Source organism: Ciconia boyciana, chromosome 6 (genome assembly GCF_034638445.1).
Source record: "Ciconia boyciana chromosome 6, ASM3463844v1, whole genome shotgun sequence".
Classification (NCBI taxonomy): Eukaryota; Metazoa; Chordata; class Aves; order Ciconiiformes; family Ciconiidae; genus Ciconia; species Ciconia boyciana.
The window spans coordinates 30,699,230-30,716,152 of record NC_132939.1 but is presented as its reverse complement, the minus strand read 5'-3'; the positions used below and the strand labels follow the sequence as shown (position 1 = coordinate 30,716,152).

The 16,923-nt window shown below is 36.1% G+C and overlaps 1 protein-coding gene across 1 annotated transcript in view; it reads right to left on the bottom strand.

Moving 5' to 3' along the window:
• STARD9 (StAR related lipid transfer domain containing 9) overlaps positions 1-16,923 on the bottom strand; it is a 118,079-nt gene that overhangs the window by 84,474 nt on the left and 16,682 nt on the right. Inside the window, exon 3 of the mRNA XM_072864248.1 lies at positions 14,728-14,844. Coding sequence (XP_072720349.1) covers positions 14,728-14,844 — 117 coding nt within the window. The remainder of the gene's footprint in view (positions 1-14,727; positions 14,845-16,923) is intronic.

Here is a 16,923-nt window from a genome sequence, read left to right as displayed (position 1 = left end):
TACTTCATTTTTTATTAGTCCCTCAACCATTTTTAAAAAGTCAAAGCCTGACTTGAACAGGATTTTTAAAAGCATACTTTTTTTTTTCATATTACTTTACATATATCATGGTTTCCTCCAGATTTCCATTATCAAATAATTTCTCTTCCTGAGTCCTTTTCTTAATTTTTAGAAATTATCTTCTGTTAAGCATGCTTTTATTCTAAGGTATGTAACAACAGAAAAGAATAGTTAAGATTATGGCAAAATATTTTAAAATTACATTATTTCATATCATTATTTTAAATTACATTAATAATTTTGTTATTTCAAGATGCTTCCTTACTCACCAATTGCCATCTTCATTTTGACTATATTGCATGTAAAATTCTAGGAAATACAGGTCTTCCCATTTGAAAGCCCACAAAAAACTATATTAATTTTTATTGGAAAAAAGCAATGTACGTGAACTGCATAGTTATTGGATTGTTGTTTAGGAAGTGTAGCATAGATAACTTTTTGTATGCCACAAGTTTTAACCAAGTTTATACCATTTTAAACTCAACAAGAAAACACTTTACATGAAAATATTTCAGCCGATTCTATTGAAAACATCCTCCAGCTCCTATGTGGATTATTTCTCAAAATAAAGGTGTCTATCTCATGCTACCTCATTAATAACATTATACAGTTGCTAACTGCATTGCAAATTGAAAGTAAATTTTGTTGATGCTTTGCAAATAAAGGTATCAGTGCTTATGCTTCTGACTAATAAATTTATGAAGTGTAAAAACCTTTTGGTAGATAGCAACAATACTTTTTATATTAGAAGCAATGTACAACTCACATCATTCCTTCTGGAAGGAACAATGTGGGGAGGGGTCAATTCTATGTGGAGCTACTTCAGCATTTTCTGTTCTCTCAAAAAAGGTTATGCAGATGACTTGCAAGCTATGTCTGTGAAATGTTTGCAAGGACTTACCTTGCAGACTGAGTTTATGTAACATTTTCTTACAGCTAGGTCTTAGAAGAACAAAAAAGGAGCTAAAGCATATTCTCTTTCCTTCAAGTGACAAATTGTCTCTGTCCCCTGCCTAGCCTTTTAGTTCTTATTAATGTTTCTTAAACAAACATCTTTATTTTAAATAGCAGCCATTCACTACCTCAAATGTGTTACTTATGTGCTATTTTTGTCTTATCTCTCTTCCTGCCTTCTATCCCCATTTTCTTGAAGTAAAAAAGACAGTCTGAGAAATACTTCTGTATCTCTAACAGTAGCAAAAACAATCATCAGAAGGATCAAACAATACAGAAGGAAGGTAGAAAACACTGTCGAAATTTTCAGAGATCTCTTTCATTGTATAGATATGCTAAAGAATGTGTCCTCATGTTATGGGATGTGATGCAGGATCCACCACATGCCAAGTGCCTGAATCAGTGAATGAATGTACAAAACTGCACAGTGCAGAAGGTGTGCTGTCCAGAACTAGCTCTAATGGTAAATCCATCTTTAAAACAAAAACTGCAGGGACTCTCAAAGGCTGGCAGACATGGGAAAAGGATTTGTAAGAGTCTAGCGGTAAGAGAGGCTCCAGATTCTTTCCCAACTGTATCAGCCCCAGAACAATGTTATGGTGTGCATGCTGCTAGAGATCTTGTGAACAGCATATTAAAGAAAAAAAAAAAAAAAGCTCTTGATGCTTAGTATGAAGTATAGCCATTAAAACAAAGGTGCTAAACTGCGTGCAACAAATTTCAGCCCCCATAATTAACTCTCCACCCCTAGTCCCTCTGCTGGGAACAGACCCCTTCAGCCAGCTCCCATCACAGCTTTAGGTTCACTTCTGGTTACACACTGCCTGCTACATTCTACCCCTCAAAGATGCAGTCGGTTATAACACCAACATAAAATGTGATTATTTTTTTTTTTCTGTCCCACAAAGCTGGGAAGACAGAGCCAGAGGCATATGTGTGAAAAATGTTCTCCCTTCTCCAAGTGATAACTTCTAGTCACTTGCAAAAGCACTTGAGTATCACTTGCCAAACAGCGCTACAAGCACTTCTGACAGGACCATGCAATTACAGCTGCAACACTAGTGATATAAACGTGCCCAGCCTATATGGCACAGACCAGCCTATGTTCATACTATCAAGCACTCTCAGCCTCCAAAGTAAGGTAGCCACATGCAAACTGCCAGTCAGGAATGGTCATGGTCCCTACCAGTTCCTGGACTGTGCCTAGAAACTGTTAGGAGAAGTACCAGCTATCCCAGCCCAAACAGTACCAGGAATGACTCTAACAATTTAGCAGTATAGGTGACTGAGCTGCAGTGGTCAGGGAATATTCCCTGGCATTAAATGGAGCCATTTTATTTACTTGTACAGATACAGCCTCAGTTTGCTACGAGGAAAAAAGCATTAACCCCAGGCTAATAAAATGAGGAGCAGAAGATGACCTTCTAATCATCTCTTTTGCTCTCTCTTTCAACCCAACATGCCAATGACATTCAGTTGTAGAAACCTACTTACATTCATAATAAATGGAACAGAAAAAGATTACATTCCATATACTGTAATAAGCAATAAATTTATGCAAATGACATGCAGTAGGATGTGAGACAATAAAAGCATTGTGCTGTATCAAGCTGAGTCAAACACAGAAATGATGTAAAGGAGGACAACATGAAGAGCTGGAAGCAAATTTATACAGTCCTCTGAAATCTTTGTGTTTTCAAACTAAATGTATCTTTAAGGCATTGACAGTTCTTTTGAGTTTCTGCTGAAATCGAGTTTAAGCTAAAAATATCAAAAGCAACTTAAGCCCAGGCTTTAAATTACCTCATTCTCCATATATAGGAATCAAGAAGGTTGCTCATTTTCTGAACATGAGCTGAAAATTCAGTGTCAATTTCTTGGTTTAGAGTTATAAGACACATTAAAAATAAGTACAAGATATAACAATGTTAGCTGTCAAAAAATTAAAGAGGAACAAGTAACAGCCTCAGATTGCGGACTAGAACATTTTCCAATTGTTACAGAAGTGAGATGATTTCTGGCTTTAAAATGCTAACTAGCTCCATCAAACCCTTTCACTTGATTGTAGTTTAAAAGTAAGTGCTGGAATATGAGATAAACTCACTGCTTCAATGATAAATTAATATCAACTCTCTCTCTAGATCTGTAACATGATTCCACCTTTTTTCCTATTTCAAAGAAGCTGTGAGAAATGCTCTTGGTTCTAATCAAAATCAAAAGGAAAATGACAAAAAAAAAAGAAAAAAAAATAATAAAAGCAAGTAGGTTCCACATTTTGTTTAGCTAATGAAAAGGTCAGTGAATTCAGAAACTCATACATTTCAAAGCAGAACTTGTGTTCTATTAAGAAACAGGTTACAACATGCAGCAATTAAAAAAAAAATTAGTCATTCATTAACTACTCTGGCCATTACTTTCAGTCATTAAGAAACAGGAGGCAACTAAGAGCACTAAAATAAGATAGACTGGCAAAGAAAATGGCCTTAGAGCAGTGTCACTTATTAGGGCAGCATCACTTATTAGGGCAGCATGATGACTTCATGCATGACATGCATGATGCAGGGTAACCTGAGTTACCCACCATCACCATCAGCAATAACATTGCCCATGTACAAGAAGGTCCTGGAGATGATGTGTGAGGGGGAGTGCAGAAGTCCAAAGCCCAGGTGAGACAAGCCCAAGCATGTGGGTCACAAGGCCAACAGCTAAAGGAGCACTTTTCTATTCTGGAGATGGAATTTGTAGATGCACCTCTCCTGTCCCAAAGGGACAGGCGCTTTCAGGGCACTATATAGGGAAGCTCATTTCATCATTCTTCCAAGTGCTCAGGTTATATTTATTGGTCATGTGGCAAAATGATTATTGTGGTCTTTACTGTGAAGGTCATAGCTCCAATAGAGCTTGCTTCAAAAGACTGGCAATCATTGCTCTGAGAGATTTTTGGCTTTTAAAATCCATCAGGAAACCTCATTCTTCCATGATGAGGATAACAAAAAGTATTATCCATGAAGCTTTCAACGTTGTTGTTCTAGCCAAAAAAAAAAAAAGTTTATCTATTCCTAAGTTTATAAGCAGTTACTCAAAACCCATTTTCTGCTATCATAACAACACACTCAGCAAAACCTAACACAAGGTAAGACATGTCTCCTCTGTTCTGTTCTCCTTCAAAGCAATTGGTTCTTTCCTGGATGTTGCTTTGCTGAAGCCCAATTTAAACATAACTTGAAAGATCTTTTACTAAAATTAACAGATCTGGGCAAAACTTGCAAAACATTTATGGTCTTGGAAAACTTAAGCTACCAAAACAAAAGGCATAAAGCAGTCTTACACCAGCACTTTAAGCTCCTCTTCTTTTTAGTCATATTCCAAATCAAACAAAATCCTAGAGAGGTGGACAGTTCTTTTTCAAAACCACATATGAAGTACAAATATAACACCCTTGAAAGTATGCCTACTTTAAACTGAATAAATAATCCCCTGCAATTTTCTCTCTCTGCTTCTCCAATGCTAACTAGAGAAGGCTTTCCTTACCCGCTGATGTCAAGCTACTCACCTTTGTCTACGAAATAATAATAAAATAAAAAAAGTATGCATAAATGTAAAGAAAATTAGGTAGGCCAAATTAATTAATTCTGGGCTGGATCCTCACAGTTCCTTAGATTCATTTTTCAGACCTGATGTTTTATATGTAGGTTCATCACATGGGATGAGGCACATACTCTTTAGAAACTGACTCTTTTCTTCATAAGAAAATCTGCCAATTTACAATACTGTAAAGGCACACAGTATCAATAACACAATCCATGTATACACTCTTAAAAATGTATGTGTGTGCAGGAGAGGGATGTCTGAAAATTCAGAATGGAAAACACTTGCAATAACAGTAGAGCAGAAGTTGAGACCTATCTTAAAGATAACACACGTAATTTGAAAGCAAGTCAAGCCTTACAGGCACAAAAAAAAAAAATCCAGGAAAACATTCATTGCCACTTAGCTTCTCAGGAATATAACCTATCCAGCAAGGATTGATTCAAATGCTCCATTCCAAAACTTACTAATCAACTATTTCACATGACAGTGATATAGTCTGGTAAAACATACTTCAAAATACATTTGGCGATCTAAGATACAGAACATCATCTCCCTTGCTTCAGCTGAGAATGTCCTGACATTATTACACTGAAGTTATAAAGAGTGAGAACCTATCCATAATAGCATGTACATCTGGGGGTAAGGAACCCTAAACTGACATTCAGAATTTTGATTTTGATGTGCTGAGGCTGCAGTAACTGTTTCTAGACTGAATTAATTTTATTAATCTTCACTCCTTCTTATGCAATTTAGGAGCACTGCCAACAGAATCTACTTTAGCAGAAAAGGCACAACTGAGCAGAGATGTTAATTTTGCTTTTTACATATAAGCTCACAAGGGCACTTTTTGTTGATTAAAAACAAAGCAGAATTGGGAGTAAACATGCAGGTGCTCAGATCCAGCCAAAAGGATGATTCATTCAGTTTGTGTTCAAGGCCACACACACATCTCGCTGAGGCATATCATCTTAGTTAACAGAAAAATATAAAAGTTAGCTACTAGTGAAGATAAATAAATGAAGCAAGCACAAATCTATAAAAAAGGGAAGGGCTGGTTTTTGCTATAATAAAAGGAACAATTGGTGTTCACACCAAAGACTTTAATAGTCACACAGGACACATGCATATTATTTAGGTTTTTCAGGCTTTAGTTACTTACGCATTCAAGTCCACTCTCATGGCTGCAACATGTCAGAAACATGGCACATTTTCAGATATAAACAAAATGGCCATGTTGAACTTGATCACAGCTGCTGCAATAAACACATCTCACTATTCAATGCTAGCACAGTCCTGCCCAACAAGATCTTTCATAAGCCAGCTGCCTGCTAAAACAAAAAAAACCACCCCACCAAACCCAAACCCATAAAATAAAACCCACAAACCTGGCCCAGCCTCCTACTAAAAGTTTATCAGTATCCTGCCATCCAGTGACTACAGAACTCGCAGACCAACATGATCCTGGAGACTTAGTTGAAGTTCAGACTAATTTTTCAGTAATTTGAGGTCCCAAAAGACTAGTCTAACTGAAGTTATTCATACAACATTGCTAAGATTGGAGAAAAACCACACCAGGTTAAAAACTAATTTTGGATCAATCTGCTACCTTGGAAGCACCATGAATATGACCTTCCATTCTGTGCCTAGCCATGCTGTGGAAATACTTGCAGGTGAACAAGGGAACTTGTTTGCAAAGCAGAAAGAGTAGAGAATGGTCCTCATTTTAGATTAAAAGAAGAAAAAAAAAAAAATCACTACTTCATGAGCACGGAGGAAAGACTGTGGTGTGATTACACAGAACAATTTAAACTGTGAATGTTCATCTGCAAGTAAGAAAGAACAATCAACATCTGCATACAGCTTATCTATATAACAGATTTTTTTTAAATACATCTCCATCACTAGAAGTTAATTTAAAAAAAATAAAAATCATCCTTCCAAATAACCATATGCTGTCAAGTTACTTCAGAAAGTTTGCAGGTCACACACAAAGTTTTTGTTTTTACTTGTAAGACATGCAAAAATCACAAAGTTTATAGAAGTAATGCAGATTGTGAATGTGCAGGTTCACTGCAACATGCACAACAATGGGCAACCCAAAGAACTTGTTATTCTCTTTTTCTTCTAAGTTGCTGAATGCACGTACAGATTCTTTCAGTATTATTTAGTGAATTATACTGCCTGCCTATTGTAAAGAACATGCTCTGTGTACCTAGTAAGCAACAGTCAGTGCCTATCAGGGAAACAGAATGACTGTATATGAACACTAGCAGATTGAACAGTCAGAAAATGTCTCATTTCATTGTTTGCAAAACAGTTTGATTTCCCTCAACTTGTTACCAATATTCAACTTAATCCTTTCTTGTGCTCCTGTTTAGGCTTCATATTTGAAATGCATCTGCATTAAATTATAGTTGCATATGAATGTATATGAGTATATAATTATTTCTATCAATTTACTCAATGCCTCAGTTATTTAAAACTAATTTTTGTCTCCTCGAAATACAAAGTTTTTAAATGCTATGCATAGTAAATTGAAAATCAACTTGATTCTTTCTTGTCTTCCAGTAAAAGCCTCCTTTGAAATTTGTAATTATTCACTATAATTCCCAGAGAAGTTTTCTGCAAAGAAATTTTGATATAGCCAGAAAGAATGACCTTATTCGATCACGAACTGAACACAGTAGCTGTATTGCTGGCAGAAGATATATAGCATGCACTCATGGTGGTTTCCCTCCCTCCATCATAATCCATTATATACTGATCCAATTATCGTACAAAAAGCCTTTTTCTTATAGCATGCTCTCCTTTTCACTTCTGTCTCACTCTGGGTTGGAGAAAAAAATGTTGCGGATGGAATGCTCACTGCTTTTCAACTATTTCATGCGAAAATGCCATTTACACCCACAGCCGCTGCCGCCTCCTCTTTCTCCCTCCTTTTACACCAAGATGGGGGGGGAGAGGAGAAACAGAAAGAGAGAAAAAATTGAAGGATTTTTCAAGATATTTAAATTAGAGCTTTATTATGTTATAATTTTTCGAATTAAGCGCATATGCCAGATAACAGATTTTGAATTTGTCTTGAGAATTCACAAGACAATTAAAAACTCGAATCTCACAGGGAATGTATGGAGGCATGGAAGTGTCACAAACTCAGCTTACAAAGGAAAGGTCTCAGTTGAAGTTCTTCAGAATTGTGACTACGTTTGCATTTAAAAAAAAAAAAGAGAAAGTACAGCGACAGTCTGATGAAGGATGGAAAAGTATGTTGCAATATTTTGCAATATTTTGCTTCCAAACAATACTGTTGTGTAACTTTTCTAAACTTTTTCAATTAACATGTAAAAACAAACAAACCACTCCGAAAACAAAACAAAAAAACCTAGTGCCATATTGAAGATCTTGTGTATTAAAACAAACATATCTGTTTCTTTCTCTATTTGCTTTTCAGTTACACTCTGATGGGGAGGTAAGAAAATCATCTGCCTGTCTGCCCCTTTCCCCAACTACTTTTCTTAGCTGGAAGTACTATAAAACCCAACTATGCTGGGAAGTCAAATGTGATAAAAAGCAATTATGGTACTTTTAAAACAAATAAGAAATGGAAAAATCTGTCTACAGGTGTCATGTGCATTCACTCACATGAGTCATCAGTAACCCCCATTTCTGCCTTCAGAGCACAGAATAAAACACAATCTTCACAATGAATATATTTATAAACAAAGATAGAGATAATTAGATAATGTGTTTGAATGGAAAGTTCTTCCTAGCACACATTTGCAATGGACAGACAGGCAAAGAGAACCCGTGTCACTTGTTATATAAAGTTTAGAAATAAACAACCTTTAATTTAACACACTGTCTTGCTTTTGAGCAGTCCTGTAAAACCCTCAACGGTTCAAATGCACAGTGGAAGTGCACCAAAAAAAGAATCAGTTATTCTTTCACTTATATTAGTAAGCCAGTGCTGAAGAATGGGGGAGTGGGGGGGCAAGAAAGTCAAGAAATTAGGAGCAGTTACTGACATTTGCAATAAGACTTGTTTTCATACCCTTACTGCTTTCTCACTGTAAAACTATATTGATTCATTAAGATAATACTTTTCACATATGACACATCACAGTGCAACGTCCACATACAGGGAAATCCATACAAAATCTTGAACCTCTGTGCACTCTCGTATTTCTTAGATTTACCTCATAGATAGCCATCTTTCTGTTTGGTCATGGCCTTTTCAGTCGAGCACTTTTATGATTGCATCTTAGAAGGTCCAGTGAGGTTCATGACATTACCGAAAATGATAATATTCAGAAAGACACTGAAGGAATATTCATACCTGCATAAACCTGGTACACTACACCAAACCAAAATAAAATCCTTATCAAGTCAAGCCCAGAAGTGTGAAATTCCTTGACCAATATGAATATAATTTATTTCATTCTTTTGAAAGCCCGAGGTAAAAATTCTAAAGTCTAAACTATGATTTCCCTTATAAACATTATCATCTCCATTTAACTGATGCACTAAGGTGCAAAAACTAAGCTTGAGATCTACAAAAAGTGTTTCAAAAAAACCCAGTCAGAGATTTGGATCCCACTGAAATCAGTGCAAGTTGGGCACTTAAGCACTTTTCTGGATTTCACTATCTCTACCATTCAAAGCCTATTAGTCATGGGATGTATTCCTCTTATCAAAAGAAACAGATTGCTACACATCAGCTATCTATGGCAACTGCTGCATGTAAATACCTGCTTGTACATCCTGTGGGTCAGTCTGCTCACCGCAGTTACTGTGCATGCACAATAACCGGATGGGTAGGATGGCTGGAGGGAAGCTGAGGAATGAAGCTATAACAACCAGATACAAGAATACTCAATGCTTGCATGTGTTCCTGTAGCCTTAAGAATACTCTTGTGCAGAATACTCTGAAGATTTTGTTTAACTGCACTGGCATTAGACTAAGCTGAATTTTCTTTTCTTTTTTTTCAGCAGGATTTAAATGGGCATTTACTTAAGTTTTGCCACTGCTTTAAACATTTTCCTTTGCTTGGTGGAGCTAAAACAGACTTGAGGAAAGATTCATTAAGAGCTATTTTAGGTTTTACAAAAGAAACTCAAAAGATTGAAACAGACTGTTCTATGCCATACAAAAATTTAAATTTAAATAAGTTTAAATTTAGATGTTTGTTTGCGAGACAACTATAAAAGTCCCAAAGCACCTACATATTCATATCATATATATACACCTAAAAATCACCTATCAAACCACCACATATGCACCTATCGAAGCACCTACATATTTGATATGATATCAATATGTATGTATCAATATTCATATCATATTCAACCAGCAGAATGAATCAGCAAGCCTGAATCTACCTTTAAGAATAACAATTATAACTGTAAATATCATTACAATATCATTATCACACATTATTTTTACTGCAAAATAGAAATATACCATTAATTTCTATTAAGGGATAATCCCATAGTTACACAATGGCCCAAGAGTGATGGATTTCCAACATTGTCTTTGGAAAACAATCCTGAACTACACACAGCTTCCTGAAGACATATGTGGAGGAAAGGCGTGGGGGGGAGAAGGAAGCAATAGTTACTTTTACACAAAATGTCCCCCTTTACTAAAGAAGGTTTTGTATAGTGCCAAACCCACCTTCCAGAAAAACCTTAATGCAAGAATGCAGGGAGACATGGCAAAACTACTTCATTGTATGTAAGTGGTAAAGCCCAGGTGCAGACGCTCATCATTCTCCCTCTGCGAGACTAAACTAATTCTGCAGCAATACAGCGCAGAGAAAAATGAACAATTTGTCTCAAAAATGTCAGGAAAAGGAACATCACCAGAAGTATTAGAGTTTCTTGTGGGTTTTTTTATTTGGTTGGTTTTTGTTTGGTTTTAGTGGTTTGTTTTTGGTGGGGTTTTTTGTTTGTTTGTTTTTTCTCTGAGAGTATAACTACTTCTTGACAGTGATGGTTTGGAAAACCATTCCCTCGTTTATAACCATGGAAAAATGCATGTAACAAATTGCAGAGTTAAGATCAGAAAAAACATGCATGACCTTTTTCTCTTAAATGCCTATAATCTTTTAGAATTTCCTTTTGTTTCTCATTTCATATTTTGCCCATCAAATGTTCTGTTCCTGTCCTGAATTAAATAAATATTAATTCTCTTCTTCCATTGGTCCCACACAATTTTTTGATACTCTGTTTCCTTCTCTCTGCCATGTAGCCCTAGTGCCTGGTTCATCTCTCTCTACTTCGAAGGATTTAGCACATCTGTTTCCTTTCCTTCTTCCTTTAGTGGCTGGCAGCTCTGGTTGATTTAGCCAGTGACTCTTCTCTTAGGGTATTTCTTTATTCCTCTATTTTGTTTATGCACCAACAAATCCACTTAGGAAAAAAAAATTGTCTTTAAAAAGAGAAGGTAGACTCCCCTTTGGAAAGAATTGCACATCTGTGAAAGCAGATGAAAAGCTCAGCTTAATACCAACACAAAGTATTCAACTGTCTAGTGAGAAAACAAAAGCAACAGGCCCAAGGATCTCAAACCGGCCACCTAAAAAACAGAGGTCACATTGTAAAATGACATAATATTATTTGGAATACGATCATATTATTGGAAAATATGATGGAAAATGATCATAATACTTATGAAAATGATCTTGATCATAATACTTCTGAAAATGCTCATAATACTTATTTGGAAAATGATCATAATACTTGCATAGCTGAACTATTAAAAAATCTTACATTTTGTAAAGAATTTATAATTTCTAAAGAAAGACTAAGAATTCAGACCACTGCTATTAGACTTCTAAATTAAGCTTATAGATTACTGGATCATCATTAGAAACACTGTATAGCTTCATATTTCACCACTGTTAGGAGAGAAATAAAGAAAACAGAACTCTGGCTCATATCTAGTTCCTCAAATGTTTTAAATGAGAGAATAATCTTGAACAACAGTCAAAGACTATCCACTTGTACCTGAAACCATCTTCCGAAACCAATCACTATCCAACAAGTTATCTCTGCCAAGAAGCCTATTTCCCAGACATCAACAGTGATAAGATCTTCTTTCAGTAGTCAAAAATTAGTTTTGTTTTTAATTTAGCAAACTTTCCTCTTTTCAGAGATGTGAGGAGGCTTACATTATTTACGTAATGTCAATCAAGAAAGCTTGTATATACCATGGAGAGAATTATTTTTCAAATTCAGCCCTAAAAAATATGTAGACAATAACACTTCCTAAAAATAATTTTATATTTTTGACTGTTTGTGCCAGCTTTTTGAACAGAAAAAAGTACTTCCAGTTTCAGTGCTATTAAAAAAAAAAAAAGAGTAAAGGCATATCGTTTGTCACATGGGCAGTGCAGATTTTACTAATTTGGTTCAGTTCCTCTTCAGTGTACTGTATCGCAAGGTCTGCTCTCCTCAAATTAAAGTGAAAAAATACCTTCCCATCTTTTTTTAAAATTAAAAAAGGCAATAAAAGAAATATTAACATGATTGTATTAGGAAAGACAAACAAGGTGAGCAACATGTATTCTCATTTTGGCAAATAGAAGTAGAATACAGGTGGCAGAGAAAGCACAATTTTTATAAACAGAACAATAAATCTGAATTTTTCATCCAAACATTTGAAAGTACTGACACACATGTGACTTAAGCCTGTCACAAGTACCTGTGAAGTATATGATCACAATACATAGGGAACAAAATGCATTTTGTGTAGTCACCTCTGGAACACAAGGGACCAGAACCTGAAGTGGGCAACGTTAACATCCAGAATAAATTGTAAGAATTATTCACAGAAGCAGATTTGTAACTTTAAAATCATATTTTTACCTAAACACTACGATTTGCAGCCCTCTCACTATTGTTTTATTGTCACAGAATCCTTAACAACTGAAGAAACTGTTAGGACTTCATTTTTATATGTCCATCCAGAGGACAAAAAAAATGACAGTTTACTAAAAGACAGCATTCTACAAAAATGAACCTGAAGGCAGATATTTTAATCTTCTTTTCATCCTCAACCAATACACCAATCATGTATAATAACAGTTGGCAGGACATCTTCAAGGAAAAAGTAATCCAAGGTCAGCCCATGAAAGAAAGCTTTTACTGGATGACAGTGTTACCAAACCTCCTTTGGCTGCCGATAGCATCATTGCTGTAAGGAAGCTTAGAAACTTCAAGCTCAGCACTGAAGTAATTGTTCAAAACACGGAATTAGTACAATAAACTTCATTCATACAGTGTAAGGGGGTAGACAAATGCACAAAAGCATGGTAAGATTGCAGTATTCCAGCAGTCCTCTTCTCAAGGACATTTAAAGTATACTTTCCTGGTGCTACAATCACCAAGACAGGTAAAAAGCCCAAGAAATTCACTGATGACTCCAGGCCTTTCAAAGCACCAGTCCATCTTTAAACTTTTCTTAACTCATGAGAGAAGTCTGTCAGAGGCTCCAGAACCCAATGGTTACATGAAGCAGCACTGGCCATCCTTTCAGCCAGCATCATGCACAAGTAAGGAAACTATGGCCCATTACTTCATTTTCTATGGCCAGTGAGTTTGTGTTTCCCCTTCAGTGTTTTTATTGGCTAAAACTGTATTGTATGATAACACAAGACTCGCCGCAGTGTCTGAAACACCTACTCAGCCCCAGCAAGGAAGCTGCACTGTTTATATTGCATTTCACATTCTTTTTCAATTGCACTTGTATTTAATAACAACAAGAACAAAAAATTACACTTTGTAGCCAATATTTATATTTTCCATTTGGCAGTTCTGATAATTTTTCATACCAAGTAGAGATAAAGCTGACTTGGCAGACTGTATTTATCAACACTTCATCTGCTAAACCATTTCAGCTAGAAAGCCAACCGTATTGTCAACAGTTCTAAGAAGCACGCTTCTAAGTGTATTATGAGAAAAACTCACAAAGAACATAAAATCCAAATAAGCAAGTAAGATAATATACCCAAACCCCAACAGTTCAACATTTAAAGATTTCCTATTTGTAATCCCTAAAATGGAAGTTTATCTAATGCTGAGTACTTTAGAAAGACAACTTTCTTTTTTAAACACTAAATACACCTTCCTGAGTTCCCAAAATCTCTTCCACGCTACTGCACCAAGCAGGAAATGCACCAATCAAAAATTTGATCTATTTTTCTGGTAATTGCCAAATTTGATAGTTTTTCTAATATTGACTCCCAGAAGTAAAACGATCCTGTACTCATCACCACCAGAAATACGTATTTCACAGGACTATCTCAGACTTAAGTGATGCTTTCTGTCAAAACCAACACAACTATACAGGTTGGAATTTCAGGAACAATTGTACTGGCAATAGATAAAAACGAAGTAAGATACAATTCTGAAGACAAGAGAGCAGTAAAAACTTATTTTAATGCAGACATATGTGATTGTATGCATGCATAGGGAAATCTTTGGATAGCTTTGCCATGCATGATATTTATTTATTTGTAGCAGATTTAATAATTCCTTCTTTTTAACAAAAATTTGCAGTTGTATCCTATTTTAATACCAAATTCTTCAACTTTCTTTCTTAATCAATCAAACCTTGGATCTTCAAACTAGGAAGAGTGTCCATTAGTTATAACAGATTTCTGATGCTTTAGCAAGAAAAAGTGCTTAGAACAATACACTATAAGTAACATTTACTACTGTTAAAGGTGTGATTACTTCACTGTTATTCCTTTCAGCAGCATCACCTCAACACTTTTGCTTTCACCTCAGAGCTTTCTCTGTCTACAACCTGATTCCCCTCCTTCAAAATTCTCGTTGCTAAACTAAAGTCCTCAGATAATCACAACTAATGATCACTACCAAAGCTGACAGATCTAATGAAAGTCTGCTTCAGTTGACGAACAAGGGTATTGCAGTCCTACTGCTCCTACTGAAGACAAAAGGACTGAGTACTGTGGTATTACGAACAAATAAGAAAAAGATGGGGGCACAAAAGAAAATAAAATTTCATCTATCCTATGTCTCAATCTCTTCCTGTAGATGTGAATATAAAGGACAAAACAGGATGGGAACACAGACACGAAGAACAGCATCACTTACCATTTCCTGAGATGCATACTTTGGATCTTCAGGATCAACTGACCAGTAGCAGTAATCAAAGCTGAAGGCCACAGTCTTTTCTCTCGAGTCCCAAGTGCCATCAAGCCTACTGTCAACCTGACAACAGAAAGAAAAAAAGACAGAAAGACCAATTTACTTTGAAGCTGACCAAAAAGTAAGTATTTAAAAACTAACAGAAACTTTATCTAGGTTCTGTACTGTGGAAAAGGAATGACAAATAGTTAATCCTCTTTATTCAATTTTCTTTGATGCTCAGAGTGAGGTGGAGACATCCATGACAGACCTGCTGAAGAATTTTTGCTGAAGGGTTCATTTACTACAGCTGAGGTCCTCCAGGCTATATACAACAAACATAATTTAATGAACCTTCACAATATCTATATTAGCAGGAAAGCTCTATAGCCCTTTTTATATTTTTCTGTCATTTTTTGGTTTCACCGGGAACTGCATCACAGATATTATGCCCAAAGTGAGAAAACAAAACCAATTTTCTCACTGCATAGTTGAAAATGCAGGTCTCTTCCTCTGTTTCCCCTTTGTTTTGTCATGGTTGCAAGCTAATGCTTCTGTCACTGGGACTGCACATTACAAATCTAACCTTTACGGGTTAGTAATAATGAAGCCTTTCTAGCATAATAGTCAGTAACTGAAATATTAAGGGAATCGTATAGGTCTTTCTGTATAATCTTGCCCAAGTGATTTGTAATAAAACAGATCAGCTTATGAACAAGGAACTACATGTTGTTGTTCTATTCAAAGGAGAGTAATGAGTCAAAACATTACACAAAATCAATGCCATCCACATGTAATTTTGACCTAACCAGTAACTTTATTGTAACCTTAACATTTGCAATAACAGAAGCAGAAAAAAAAAAAGGTTCGTTATAATTCCGTACTTAAACAAACCGCTTCACCAATGGCCCCAAAATCTAGGGGTGACAGTGCTGTCTGCCAGATTACTGGATAAAGCATGCTGTAAGCTCTGAACTCTGCCACTAGCTGTGAGGTTTACAGGGAAAATTAATTTACAGGCCCATCTGACAGGTTTGTGGTTTTTGGTTTTTTATTAAACCAAGAAAGAGCAAAGCAAAAGAGGACAGAAATAATTCTAAATTATCTTTGAAGTAAAGAGGTTTCATGCATTTTAAACCCCACATGATTCTAAAAGTTGTCACATTGAATTAAGTACAACCAAGGTTTCCTTTAGGCAGAATTAACATCTTAATGAGCCTATTGATCATCTTCAATAATGACATTTTTGTCATGTCGCAATTCAGAGATTTTTATGCAATTACCTTTTATTTTCTTAGGCTTTCTGCAGCAATAGGCAGAAGATAGCCTGGAGCACTGCCTTCCTATTGCAATGTGTAAAAATAAAAAATAAAAAAATACCCCTCCACCTCAGGAAAGCAGCCCCTGATCACAGAGGTGATTACCCTCCTGGTGAGAAGGGTTTTGTTTTGAACTACAAAGCACACCCACCCCAGATACAACAATGTGAACATTAGTGTATAAATATTAATTTAAATTAATTAAATATTAATTAAATATTAATTTATACACTAACTTGGATTCATCAAAGGCTGTCTAAATTTAGTTTATGCATAAAGCAAACTCACTCCCTTTACAAAACTCACCAATTACGAAACCTCAAGAGAGAAAAGATCCACAAGCCAGCCCTCGCACCTCCAAACAACCCTTCTCGGCCTGCTACGAGCAGTCCACCCTGCTGCTGTGGATTCCCCAGTATCCCAAGGCAGCCCACAGCTCCTCTTTAAACAAATAAAATAAAAAAACCTCTAGGTCTAACAAGGCTCAGCTGGACACAGTTAGGCAGCTGCATGACTGAGGCCTTCACCTGCTGAGGGAGGCTCTGTCAGCAGGGGTGGGCAGCCTCTGAGGCCCAGATCCTCACAGCTCTGTGGCGGGGATCTAAGCCCTCCTGAGGCCAACCACCAGGAACAGACAGCGTCTCTTCCAGAGCTTTATCACACATATAAGGAATTGAGGTAAACGATTGCAGAAAGTAGTGAGTCTCAGACCCTGCAAATAGAGCCTTTGAAAAGGAAATATACAGAAATTAAGCAACATTTTACATCCATGAGACCTCTCATACCACTAGCATTTTTCCCCTCTTCTTTCTTTAAAAAAGAACACTTGTAGTCAATACAAAAA